This window comes from Crocuta crocuta, unplaced genomic scaffold (assembly GCF_008692635.1).
Source record: "Crocuta crocuta isolate KB4526 unplaced genomic scaffold, BGI_CrCroc_1.0 scaffold45, whole genome shotgun sequence".
Classification (NCBI taxonomy): domain Eukaryota; kingdom Metazoa; phylum Chordata; class Mammalia; order Carnivora; family Hyaenidae; genus Crocuta; species Crocuta crocuta.
The window spans coordinates 542839-557322 of record NW_027530544.1 but is presented as its reverse complement, the minus strand read 5'-3'; the positions used below and the strand labels follow the sequence as shown (position 1 = coordinate 557322).

At 37.3% G+C, this 14484-nt stretch overlaps 1 protein-coding gene across 2 annotated transcripts in view; it reads right to left on the bottom strand.

Moving 5' to 3' along the window:
• Positions 1-3578, bottom strand: part of SLC15A2 (solute carrier family 15 member 2) — a 32672-nt gene extending 29094 nt beyond the window's left edge. The window contains exons 1-3 of one of the 2 annotated variants that reach the window (XM_077767596.1): positions 3447-3578; positions 1267-1354; positions 547-688 (exon numbers count right to left, since the gene is read on the bottom strand). In XM_077767596.1, coding sequence (XP_077623722.1) covers positions 547-688; positions 1267-1354; positions 3447-3551 — 335 coding nt within the window. In that variant the 5' untranslated portion in view covers positions 3552-3578. The remainder of the gene's footprint in view (positions 1-546; positions 689-1266; positions 1355-3446) is intronic. The other variant, XM_077767595.1, reaches the window with a different exon arrangement.
• Between the last annotated feature and the right edge of the window lie 10906 nt (positions 3579-14484).

The following is a 14484-nucleotide window of genomic DNA, read 5'->3' as shown; positions in this document are numbered from 1 at the left end:
AATATTATATTTTCATATATTTTTATATGAAATATGAAATATGAAATATTTATATATTTCATATAATATTATATATATAAGAAGGAAACCACAGAAAGAGGTTAGAGAAAAGAAAAAGCAAATCAGCTAGAAGAGGGACTCATAAGAATATACTAAAGGAGTCGGTATGATTCACTCTGGAGAAGAGACAAAGAGTATCTTGAATAACTACATTGAGGTCTCTAAAATTATAAATTTTCTTGAGGGTAACAAGCTTTATCATCCCTGAGATCAGAACAGGAATTGGTCTTAAACTATAGAATGGAAGATTAAAATTAGATTTAGGAAAAATAAAAATAAAACAATTCCTGATTGAAAAGGATGAAAAAATTTTGGAAAAAAAATGGTGGTGAAGAGAAATAGTTTTTCTGTGTTGTCAGTCTTAGAGATACTTATTTGTCATGGATGACACAAGTATATTCTTGTTTGGAAGCAAGCAGCAAGAAGTGGAAAAATCTCTGCACAATTAATCTGCAATGTGGGGATGTGAACCCCCATCTTCCTTACTTGAATTTTCCCAGCCATGAGTCAGCAATGGCTGCTCCCAGGATGGGAGTGAAATAACAGAGGCTGCTGAAGGCATGGTATATAGATGTGGAGGTGTCTTCATTCCAGTGCAGGAAATACAGGAAATACAGGGTCAGCACAGCTGAGGTGAAAAGGGATACAAAACAAGACAGATGCATTAAAGTGATTTATGAAGAAGTATATTTCATCTCTGGTCTTTGAAGTTGATCTCGACCTTCAACACTCTTATCAGTGAAGGGACTGAGGGGTGACTGTCACGCAGTGGAAGCAGGGACCATGGACATTGTGGGAGTGAATGGGGCTATGCTTAGTGTACAAATGAGATATTTGTCCCTTCAATCCATGTACATACATAGCATTTAAGCCAATCACAAAGATGTTTCCAATGTCACAGCCTTCTCCTTCCCAGCAATACTGTTCACAGACCTGAGAAACAGATATGAAAATGAAAGTTTCTATACTTATATTCTTACAGACTGTGTTCTGGTTTCTTTTAGGCCTTTCTGATCTTAGCTTGTATGAGTTACTAGGTGAAATTGCATGCAGTATATATTGGCAATGTTTGCCAGAGGAAAAGACCAATTTGGATAAAGGCAGAAAGTGTGGATAAGGGAAGTAAGTACATAAAGAAGACCACATTTATCTCAACATGGGGTGAGGGTGAGTGGAGAAGAGGAAGGCTTTGGGACACAAAATTACCTTTCATGCCATAATAGGAAAAGCGCTCACAGAATTCATTCACCACAATGAAGGCAATGCTCAGTGGATAGTTGGAGCCACAAATTTTCTGTGAAATAAAAAGGCAGTGGTTCAAGCATGAGCTTTCCCCCTCTATTTAATCACTAGATTACTCTATGACAGACAAATTCATTTACTTGAAATCACTATGATAGGTAATGTGAAGCAATGGCCCCCACTCTTCATGAAACAGCTATTATCACACTAAAAGTACTTGCACTGCTGATTTAGGGGTAACAGAAGCTATTCTGAATATTGCTTTGTTCTTCCTTCATTTAACATGGAACTGCTCAGACATTCCTTGATCCTAGATACCAGGACCTGCCATCTACCTACATGGAGCTGAAAAGCCTGGGGCTCTGAGTAGGAGAATAATCGCACTTATTTCTAAGAACAGATCAAAGAATTAGCCTATGGAGCACCTGGCATCCAAGCAGTTACATTTAAATGAGTACTTTTAAAAAAATATTTATTTACTTATTTATTTTGAGAGAGAGGCCACAAGTCGGGGAGGAGCAGAGACAGGGAGAGAGAGAATCCCAAGCAGGTTCTGTGCTGCCAGCACAGAGCCCAACATGGGGCTTGAACTCATGAAACTGTCAGATCATGACCTGAGCTGAAACCAAGAACTGAATATTTAACCAACTGAGCCATCCAGGTGCCCCCGAAGACGTTACACTTAGAGATCAATAACCTCCTTATCTCTTACTGTTTGAACTAACCTCTCTTGTTCCCACTGCCCTGTTCATCATACTGGGAGGATCCTGGTAATATGATGGCTTCTCATTCAGAGTCTACTGGAGCCAGGCTCAGAGCCCAGCTAGATTCCTAAAGGTAAGCTGATTGATCATCTTGAACTTAGGCGGAGAGTTCTTAAATCTTGTAACATTAAATGCCCATCTTCCTTTGAAAGTCATTCTATAACATTTTCTTGTTAATCCTATTGGACATCAAAAGGACTATATACTGTATCAGTCAGTATATAAGGAATGTCATGTTTAATTTCAAATCCCTACCCATTATGATAGCCCAGCTAACATGAGGTGGGGGAGGGAGATATCTGTACTTTGGACATTCAAATCTCATCATGAAATTTATATTGCTTTTTACACTTGATCTTAGCCAAAAGGCTGAGAAGCGATGATGAAATTTATATTGCTTTTTATCTCGTAAGAAATACATGCATCTTTGTAAGCAGCCTTAAATTGTTTGGGACCAAAAGAGATATAACAAAATAAATAGATAAAGCAATAAATTAATGTTTTCATTTTTTTACCCATATGGATAGATATAAACAACCCTCCTAAATATTAATATATTAACTTGCTTAAAAGCTTCTTACTTTCCCAGCTCACAGCTTGAGAATTATACAACCTAGAGTTTAGTTAATACACTTTACTAGCTATGTAATACTGTCACTAGCTGTGTTAACATACTGACTCTGGCCATGCCACCACACCTGTCTTTATGTTCACTTCTGTTTTTTCAAAGAAATAGGAATACTACCACCTCTTGGCCCATAGTGAGAACTCAGTAAATATTAGCTTTATTACTATAACCTCTCCACTTACAGGATTTTGATATGAAGGTTGAGTGAGAAATTGAATTTGAAAGTGTTTCACAAGTATATAATCCAAAAAACATTATTATTACTTCTTTGTTTCTCTGTCCTGTCTCCCACTGTAAACTGACACACATAATAACAGAAATTATATCTATTCTAAAACTTTCTTTAGTGTCCAGCATAAGACTCTGAACACAGGGGGAACTAAGGGCTGAGTTTTTATACTGGTAAAGAAAGAACAATTACACACAGTTCTCCAGGCAAGAATGCTTGCCAAGTTTCCCTGGATATTCAAATTGCTTCTTTTTTCACCCCTAGAGAAACTCAGAATATACAATGAGATACAGCAAAATCTTGGATCCCAGCTAAAGAACTCTCACTCTCTTTTCCTACTGCTTCTTCTCCTAAGTAAAGGAAACTTCTGTTTAGATTTGGTTTTCAGGTTAATCCTAACTCCAAGTGAGAATAGTTTTTCATACCCTAATACAGCTCAGTCTGACACTCAAGAATCCAAGAAGAACCAAAAGAGCAAGGCTGTCTGTTCTTGTCAGAAGCAGAAATAAATCTGGGGACTCACCGGAGGTGGCTTCTTTGGGAGGCTGATGGGTTGAGGTGGTACCTCTTCAGTGGAGACAGGTGAAAATAGAGTTTCCTTGGACTCGTTTTTCTGGAAGGGATTCATAGCTGGCTCCTTACTCTCTCTCTCTTCTCAAACATTTGGCTTCGGTAGGCAGTTGGGACAGCTGCCAGCCTACTGTGAAAATGGGCACTGGGAGTGGACTAGGTTTAACCCTGTGGTGTCAGCTTCAGCAGCTGCCTGACTCAAAACAAAGCACACAGCTATAGGAAAGGGTTGGGTCTCAGAGACTAGTTCAAAGTAATGACTAACAGATAGAGCTTGAGGAAGTAAGAATAACATATCATAAGATAGGACAAGACAATGCTGGAGAATTGCAAGAGAGTGCAAAATAGCTAAGAATACCATGTCTCAAGTATAAATTTAAAAATTGATTTCAGGATCATAGTAGTTGCCATTTACTGAACATCTATTATGGCCAACAATAATATATATGTATTACATATGTTTTATATATATATATACATATATATTTATCTCTACATATCTATATTCTAATTCTTAATACAATCCCTATTTTATAGGAACTAATGTTCCACGAGGTTGAGTAATTTGCCTAAAGTCATGTGGTCAGCAAATGGCAGGTCTGGAATTTTAACTGCCACGAGAGGTGGGAGATTTGTATCAGTAATGCCTATGGACATTATTCAGGAATGGAGGGTATGAAAATGGAAATGTAGGAATACAGGGGAATTGAAACACACTGAAGAGAGAAAGTAATCACGAAATTGAATTCAGAAAGATAGAAAAGATACTGATTTTGGTTTTCAACATAATAAAGTTCAACTAGAAACATCCTATAAACAGTTAAAGAGGTGGAGCTAAAGAAAATGAGAGGAAAGGGTTGGTGGTGTACATTTGGGAATCACTCTTCCTGCTAAATTCAGTCCTTGTGTTTTCATCACATGAATCCATCATTTTATGAATAAATTAAATTCAATGTGAGCAAAAATTATGAACTAGTTACTTTCTAGATAGCAAACATGATTTTCATCAATACTTAGTGGATGGATTCCCAAATGATTTGGAATATAATATTTAGCCCTTATCAGTAGAGGAACATGAATAGGTATAATGATGATAGAGGCATTTTATATTCGTTGGGTTAAAAGAACAAAAAAGTATGATGACCTTCCAGTTGCCAGTGAAAAGAAAAAAGAAAACTCAGTGAGTATAAGAAAAATGAGGATAAAACCAGGAAGGAGGTCAGAAAAAAGGATAATTAATTATTTTATTTGAGAATATAAGCGAAAACCTAGAACTCTATGCCTTGCAGAATTCTTACATTAACTATAGTAGTAATATGTTGACAAATATGGCCAGAATAAACTATGCCCTTCCCTCTCTCTAAATTCCACCTCAGACTTTGACCGTGTATTCTCAGCTTCTGTTATAGTCATCACCCCTCTCTCCCACCAACCTTTACCCAAAGAAGAGTCCACCTTCATTTTGGACTGTGGCATTAATGATTAACCTGTAGTTATTCTTTCAAAAAGTATTACCTTTCCTGACCTAGGTTGGTTACAACTCTAGATGCAAAACAGTCATAAGTTACTAGTCAAGTTAACCTTAAGATGCCTTGAAGATCTGATTATCTGATTAGTGGCAGTCTCCCCCTGCTCTAGCCATATACCTCTAGAATGGCATTTGATCTGGCAGAGCATCTAGAGATACAATGCACCAGTAGACGCAAAGCTCCAACTTATTTGTGCTCTTAGGTACCCCAAATACCAAACTTCAGAGTATTGGCATTGGTTCTCTGATACTTTTTTTTTAATGTTTATTTATTTATTTTGAGAGAGAGAGAGAGAGAGAGCAAGTAGGGGAGGGGCAGAGTGAGAGGGAAACAGAGAAAGAATCCCAAGCAGGCTCCACGCTGAACTCGTGAACTGTGAGATCATGACCTGAACTGAAATCAAGAGTTGGACACTTACCAACTTAGCCACCCTGGTGCCCCTGATACTTCTTTTTTAGATGAAATTCTTCTTTTGATTATGGCAATATAATGCTAGGATTCATAGAATCAAATAATATCAGATGGAAGGAATCTTAAAATTCCCTGATGGTGACAGTGATGCAGGGCAATTCATTCATATGTATATTTATTCATTCATATATATAATGTTTCTATATATACCAGAAGAATTCATACACACACACGCATATATATATATATATGTGCATATGTATACACACACAGATTTGCAGGGCTTTTTCTTGAAAATTCTAAACAGTGGTTTAAAATCCCTCTCCTAGTCTATCTTACAGAATATTATGAAAGAGCTCAGAAGGGACATAACAAGGACTAGAAGAACTCTAGCTTCCTGTGGCCTATTCTAGAGTTCTTTCTATCACATATCAAGATGTCTCTTATACCTTATCATTTTTACCAAGTTGAAATCAGATAGAAGAATAAAGGAGGAAAAATCAAAGAGAAAAGCAATTCCTGAAGAGAAATGAGCACAACTCTTCAGTGTGTCACAAAAGTGATAATGACAATGGAAGAATCTGAAATATCAGTGATAAGAGTAAAAAATATTTTTGGCCTCAGTGATTATAACAGCAGAGTGATATTTTACACTCATTTAGAAAGGAGACTGAAGCTCTAAAATGGTAAATATTAATATAGTCAGAGAAGGGACAAATATGAAATTACAAAAGAACGTGTTAAACAAGGTGTATGAATATAGAGTCAGCACACAAAAATGAATTGCACTTAAATATCAGCAAAAACAAATAGAAAAGGGAATTTAAAAAGTGAGACCAGGTATAATTGTACAAAAATACCTAGGAATAAGTCTAATGAAAATGTCCAAGACCTCAATGTTAAACAATATGTTACTGAAAGAAATTCAAGATCTAAATAAATGAAGAGACATACAATGCTCATGATTTACAAATTCATGTTTTAAAGATGTCAGTATTCCAAATCAACCTATTGTTTCAAAACAAAATCCCAATAGGTTTTGTGAGTGTAGAACATGACAAGTTCATCTTCAAAATTCATATGGGGATGCATAAAGCCAAGAAGAGCAAAGGCAGCCTTGCAGAACAGTAGTGGAGGAGTTGTACTACCCAATATAAGACCTGTTATAAAACTACAGTAATTATAACAGAGTGGAATCAACACAAAGATAGGTAAGGCAACAAATGGAACAAAACAGAGTTCAGAAGACATGCACATGTGTTGAGATATCATTAATGACAAAGGTGACACTGCAGTGCAGTGGGGGAAATGGTGCTTTCAATAAATAAACACCATCTGGATATCCATATGGAAAAAATTAATTTTAACCCTTATCTTACACCATAGGTAACAAACAATGCTATATAGATTGTGGATCTGTTTTTAAAAAATAAAGCTTTTAGAGGAAAACATAAGATGTTCTCTGTTAGATGTTCTCTGTGGCATATGCCAAGATTTCTTAAATAAGACATAAAAGTATGGTTACTATAAAAGAAAAACGATATGTTGGAAAGTATTAAAATTAAGAAGTTTTGTTCACCAAAATACACATTAAGAGTGAAAATACAATTCGTAGAGTGCGAGAAAATATTCATATTACATATATTGTCAAAGGGTTTGTGTCCAGACTATATAAATAACTCCAAAAGGCAGTAACAAAAAGAAGCATATCCAGGTTGTTTTGAGTTTCCTATTATTAATAATACTATCATAATAACCTTTTATGTAAGTCAAGTACATCTAAAGGATAAATATCTAGAAGTGAGATTTCTAAAAGTATATGTTTTTATAATTTTTATAACTGCCTATTCATTTCCTTTGCTCACTTTCTTAGTGAGTTTTTTCCCCTTCTTGTAAGTTTATAAAATCTACATTTATTGATATTAATGGTCTGCCATTGCCTGCATTACAAATATTTTTTTCTATTGATCTTGTTTTTTGGACTTTTAAAATTAAATATAACCTAAAATGCACAAATCTTGTGTAAAACTCCATTTTTTTTACATTTGTGTAATGCACACAACTATCACCCAGATAAGATGAAATATGTATATGTATTTCTAGCACCTCTAGTGCTAAAATAATACTTGCTGATTCCCTTCTGTCTTCCAGTCAAACCCTCCTTCCCTAAGGTAATCACTATTCTGACTTATCACCATAGATTTGTCAGTTTGAATTTCATATAGATGGAGTAATACTGTTTGAATTCTTTGTGTTTGATGTTTTTGTTGTTGTTCAACACTATGTCTGTGAGACTCATCTATTTCATTGTCTGTGACAATATTTTTTTTCCTATTGTTCAGTAGAATTCACTGTACAAATATGTCACAATTCATTTCCCTCTTCTTTTGTTGATGGACACTTGAGTTGTTTCCAGTTTTGGGGTTGTTTATTGTCAAGCTGTTTAAGCTAGGAACTGTGTTTCAAAGAACTATATTCTCTGGATGGGTCTAGGCCAGAAAAACGTAAGTGAGATTTGGAAAATGGAAGTGAAGCAGTATGTTTTACTCAGAGCAGTCCAAGGCTTGTCAGAGTTCATAGTCAAATTCCTTGAATCACTAAGGCTTTGTCCTTTGCTGATGTATCTGTATGAATAGGGGAATGTGGTTCAAAGTTCAGGCTGTTTTCAAGTCTTTCCAGATTTGACTTTTCATCAGGCCCTTTTCAGTGTCCTGTGCACATGTACATAGCCCCAGAGTTAGTCAGGAGTGTGTGAATAGCTTGGTGCATCTCTGGTCCCTTCTGTGCATGCACATCACCTCATCTCAAATGTCATTGCCCTAGCTAGGATTGCAACCTCAGGCTCCTACCGCTAAACTCTTGCTCTTCTCCACTGGCCAGCATCTGCAAGATCACTTCCACATAAAATGTTGCAGGGCATGAATGTCCCCTATTCCCACAAACTGAGTGAGTCCCCTTCATGAAAGCAGGGTAGGAGAGCTACCAACCTTTAGAAAACTTTTTTGACATTTTTTTCCATTCTTGAGTTCTTAATTTTACTCATCTCTTAACAAATTGGAAATTATAGGAATTATATGTGAATGATAGAATTCCCGAATTCCGACATGTGTAAGAACTCTTTCTTACCAAATTATGGATAACATTTAATGCATACACTATTTACAGGTCACACTCATATCTTGTGCAGGTGCAGCTTTCCTAACTTCAGTGTTTTAGTGTAGTGTTATGGAACCATGTAGTGCATGGCTCTATCATCATCATTTTCACCAAACCATTCTGAACAGGTAAAGTAAAATGACATGTACTATGTCAATTAAACTTATTGTAGTATTAATTTCATAATATATATGTGTATCCAATTATCACATTGTACACCTTAAACTTATACAATGTTATCTGTCAATTATATCTCAATGAAGACGGGTGAAAAGCTATTTACTTGGCATCATGTCAGGATCATCAGATAATTCTGGCAGAGAACCTCATATGTGAGAATCTGTCTCATCTATAGCTCCTTGCATTTCAATGTCTGAAAACACATCAAATGAGGAGGCACAGAGGCATGGGAGATATTATTTCATTCCTCTTTAAACTACAGTAAAACCTTGGATTGTGAGCAACTTGTTCTGTAAGTGTTCCACAAGATGAGCAAACATTTCTAATAAATTTTAACTTCATAAACAAGAGATATCTTGCAATACGAGTAGTACATGACTTCAAATGTCACATGATCACAACTGAGCCAATGGTTCTTCTTTTTCTCTTGCTGCGGGATTGTGGGTGATCGTCAATTCAATGCAATGTCACATTTTCATGAAATCCTCAAAAGGAGGCAAAAGCAAGTGTCATTTGGATAGATTCCCTGTTAAAGTTGCACAAAAAGAAAAAGATTCCATTGAGCCAATAGATAATAGTGATTCCGTTAGTGAAAGTTGTCCTACACAATAACCCTGCTCTCTTGTCTCCCTCATACCAGCCATGAAGGTTTTTGAAAGCAAGTGCAGGTTAATTTGTTTATTTTTCTTTGTATTTTCTTTATTATTTTGTATTATAGTATTATAATCATTTTTATATGAATATTTTTGGGTTGTGGAATGAATCATCTGAGTTTCCATTATTCTTATGGGTAAATTCACTTTAATATACAAGTGCTTTCGATTATAAGCATATTTCCAGAATAAATTATGCTCACAAAACAAGGTTTTACTGTACTTATATTTATCCTTAAAGGGTATAGAGAATGATACTCTAGGTATTCAAACTGTAAAAACGAACACGTCTTTAAGAAGGTGTTTCATTTACAGGGGAAATAATAAGGGGAAGAAAGGATGAACTGTTTTGATTCCAAGAGGTATAGTTTGAGAACATACTGTTATGTAGCCAGCATTATCAGCTCATACCACCATGTACTCATTTCTGGTAGAATAAACACTAATCAAAGAAATCCCAGCATACCAACTTTCAGAAAACCATTATAATTTTTATTCCTATGTTAGAATGATAAACTAGTTTTACTAGCTACTTTAAATATTCAAGATTGCTTTATTATTTTTCTTTTCAAGTTTTTATTTAAATTCTGGTTAGTTAATATATATGGTATACTTGGTTTCAGCTTTAGAATTAGTTATTTATCATTTATATACAATATCCAGTGCTCATCACAAGTGCCCTCCTTAATACCCTTCACCCATTTAACCCATCCTCCACCTACCTCCCTACAACCCTCAGTTTGTTTTCTACAATTAAGAGTCTTTTGTGGTTTGTTTCCCTCTCTCTCTCTTTCCCTTCCCCTATGTTCATCTGTTCTGTTTCTTAAATCCACATATGAGTGAAATCATATGGTATTTGTCTTTCTCTGACTGACTTATTTTGCTTAGCATAATAGACTGGAGCTCCATCCACATTGTTGCAAATGGCAAGATTTCATTCTTTCTGATGGCTGAGTAATATTCTTTGAGCTTGCTTTAGTTAAGTAATAAATGACATGGCTGTGGTTCTCAGATAAGTATTGATGAATAAAAAAAGATATAAAAATGAAGATACAAATAGATTAGCTGTAGGCCAGAGAGAGGAAGGGAGAGGGAGAGAAGAAAGTAGGAGAGACTAAAACCAAAATGTAAGGAATAAAAAAAATAAATAAACAACTACATAAATTCCTATGTTAAGAAGCAAGTATGAAAATTTTTTAAATTCAACTTCAATTGCCAAAACTTGGAAGCAACGAAAGTTCTTCCAGTAGGTTGGTGAACAAGTAAACTTTGATACGTCCAGACAACATAAGTTTAGTCAGTGCTAAAAGGAAATGTGAGCTACTGACTCATGAAAAAGACATGGAGAAAACTTACGTGCGTATTTAACAGAAAGACTTCAATCTGAAAAGGCAGCATACTGTATGATTCTAACTTCATGACATGCTGGAAAAGGCAAAACTAAGGGGACAGTAAAAAGATCAGTGCTGGAGGGGAGGCAAGATGGTGGAGAAGTAGGGAGCTCCGTACATTTCACTCGCCCCCATCTCTCAAATGGAGAAGGCCTGAAGCCATAGGAACCCTTACAGAATCCAGGAGTTTGAGAGGAAAAGAAGACATAGTCCGCTGAGAAAACCTTATAGCGTGAGTGCGAACTGGGGAAGATAAAATCGGGCCGGGACCAGAGACACAGAGGGATGCGGGCGATTCCCCTCTGCAGGGAGTTTAGAGGGGAAAGAGAGTGGCTGAAACTGCTCAAGACACTGTCCCTGTCGCTGGGGAACAGAAAAACCTCTGCTCGGGACACAGAAGGACCTGTTTTCCTGCTGTCCAGCTGACCCTAGGCAGGACGCACTTGTCCCAGGCAACCCCTGGGGAAACTGCTCCCTGCGCACCAGCTCGACCTAGAGGGGCTGCGCGTGAGCCGCGCCTTTGTGCTTCTGGCTCAGCTGGATGCCTAGAGGGGAGGAGAAGGGCTTAAAACTGGGAGATTTGACTGCGAGTTCGTGTTTCGGGTGACGGGACACAGAGGGACCCAGTTTCTTGCTCTCCAGCTGACGCTAGGCAGGACGCACTCGTCCCAGGCGACCCCCGGAGGAAACTGCTCCTCGCTCACCAACCTGACCTGGAAGAGATGGGAGCAGCAGCTTCTGGCTCAATCCCCAGGAGGAAGGCAAGAGGCTTGGGACTGCCCTGAGGGGATCGCCTGCGAGTTTGTGTTTCCGGCAATTTCAGTGGGGTGTGCAGACTGAGATCTGGAAACGAAGCCTGGCCTGGGATATAGAGCATAACCCACCTTGGCTGCGCCCCCGGCACAGGGAGTTTACAAACGCAAAAAGGTGAGTTGCAGCACTTGGTTCAAGAAGGGTCTGGAGCGCCGACACTCTTCTCCCCACAACCGCCAAGGCAGGCCTCTTGCCAGATGCATTGGATCAAACCACGCCCATCACTGCTAGAGAGCTGCCCTCCCCCTTTTTTTTTTTTTTTACTGGAGCCAGGGCAAGACCAACATGGATGCAGTGCCCTGATTAATTCTGGTCACTGGCTTGCTTAAACAGTCACATTTAATCCATTCTCTAGAGGTTAAATTCTAACCTACCTATCTTTTCATCTCTTTCTCTCTGGAGTAATCAGACTATATAGTTTCTCTGGATAACACCAGCGTCATTTCTTTCACCTCTTCAACCATATTCCACTCTTTCTCTCTTTGAAAAAAGCTTCTTATTCCTTCTGCTGGCTCATTTCATTTCCAATTTTGCCTCATCCCCGCCCTGTCATTTCTCTCTTTCTTTATGCTCTTCAACCAGCACTGCATACACCCAGCTATTTATTTGTAGCTGGGAAATCAGGTTATATGCTGTAAACTGTTCTTTGTCTATTGGGTTTCTTCTTTTTTCCTTTTCTTTTCTTCTTTTTTTCTTTTTTTGTATTTTTATTTTTTATTATTTGCCTTTCCTCCTTCCTCTTTTCTCTTTTTTGTTTCCCCCTCAGGTTTGCATGTTTTTTGGATTTGTCTGTGCGTTTGTGTGCCTTTGTTCCCTGTGTGTTTGTCTGTTTTCTTCTCCAGGGCTATCTCAAGAAACAAGCCAAAGTACACATGGTGGAGAGTCCCAAAAACCACTACGAGTGGGAAAATAAAATAACCAAGGTCTCAACAAGAGAGAGCAAGAGATACCATTCAAAGAACACTTTCTGAACGGATAGGCCCTGGACAGTCAAAGAGTCTTATTTGGTGCAGCAGCACTCACAGGTGCAGAGAGCATAACAAGCTTTTAAAACTAACAAGTGATAGAAAGCTAACCAAAAGGACAAAACAGAAGAACTCTCCTCCAAAGAAATTCCAGGAAGAATTGACAGCTGAACAACTGCTCAAAACAGATATAAGCAACATAAGTGAACAAGAATTCAGAACAATAATCATAAAATTAATCACTGGGCTTGAAAAAAGCATAGAGGACATCAAAGAAACTATGGCTACAAACACCATGGAGCTTAAAAATAGTTATGATGAATTTAAAAATGCGATAAATGAGATACATAATAAACTAGAGGCGTCCAATGCAGAGATTGAAGAGGCAGAAAGGAGAATAAGTGATTTAGGAGACACCATTATAGAAAAACAAGAAGCTGACAAAAAAAGAGACAAACTGATCCAGGAACAGGAAAGAAGAATTCGAGAGCTCAGCGATACAATCAAACGGAACAATATCCATATCATAGGAATCCCAGAAGAGGAAGAGAGAGGGAAAGGTGCTGAAGGAGTCCTGGAACAAATTATAGCATAGAACTTCCCCAACTTGTGGAGGGAAGTAGACGTTGCAATTCAAGAGGCACAAGAACTCCCTTCAGATGTAACTTGAATANAAATAAGTCAGGCAGAGAAGGACAGCTACCATATGTTTGCACATATAGGAGGAATAGGAGGAACTTAGTGGAGGACCGTGGGGGAGAAGAAGGGGGAAAAATAGTGGGGGAGAGGGAAGGAGGCACACCATGAGAGAGTCTTGAATACTGAGAACAAACTGAGGACTGATTGGGGTGGGGAGGAGGGGACAGGGGGTGATAGGTATGGAGGAGGGCACTTGTGATGAGCGCTAGGTGTTATATGGAAACCAACTTGACAATAAACTATAAAAAAAAAAAAACAAAGATGGGAAAGAAAAAAGATCAGGGGTTGGGGGTGGGGGTTGGAGGAGAAATAAATGAACGGGCAGAGCACAGGATGTTTAGAGCAGATAAACGATTCTGTACGATACTATGGTGGTGGATACAGATCACTATACATTTGTCAAAACCCACAGAATGTACAATGCAAAGAGTGAACTCTAATGCAAACTATAGACTTAGGGTGTTGACATGTCAATATAAGATTCATCAATTATAAAAATGTACCACTCTGGTGCAGGAATTTATAGTGGGGGAGACTGGGGAACAGGGAGTATATGAGCATTCTCTGTACTTTCTGCTCAATTTTGCTATGAACCTAAAACTTCTCTAAAAAGTGAAGTTTAATTTAAAAAAAAAGAACTTACTCACTTTCCCCTCAGTATTTAAGAATCTCTTATGGTCTGCCTCCCTCCCTCTTTGTAACTTTTATTTCCCCTACACCTCCCCATGGAAAGTAGGTGATGGGCATTAAGGAGGGCACTTGTTGGGATGAGCACTGGGTGTTCATAGAAACCTATTTGACAATAAATTATATTAAAAATAAATAAATAAAATTTTAAACTTAAAAACTTAAAAAAAGAGCTTAAAGAAAGAAAAGAAAAAAAGAACTTGTTTCTGGCCATTGGCTTTTAACTATAATCTAATATTTATCATTTTCCCCAAATTCAAAAATACCATAGATGTAAATATTATTTATGTACTTAACACTTTACTGCTTACTTTTCTCTCAAAAGCAAATGACAAAAATATTATGAGATACAAAAAGTTTGTTTCATTAAAACAATTATCTAGCTTTACTTTCATCCTAAATTATAGCTTGATTTTGTTAAAAATTTAAGTATTTTCAACCAAAATTTAAGGGTTATCAGATATAAAAGGCTCATAGATATAATTAAAATCATGGACATTTATTATA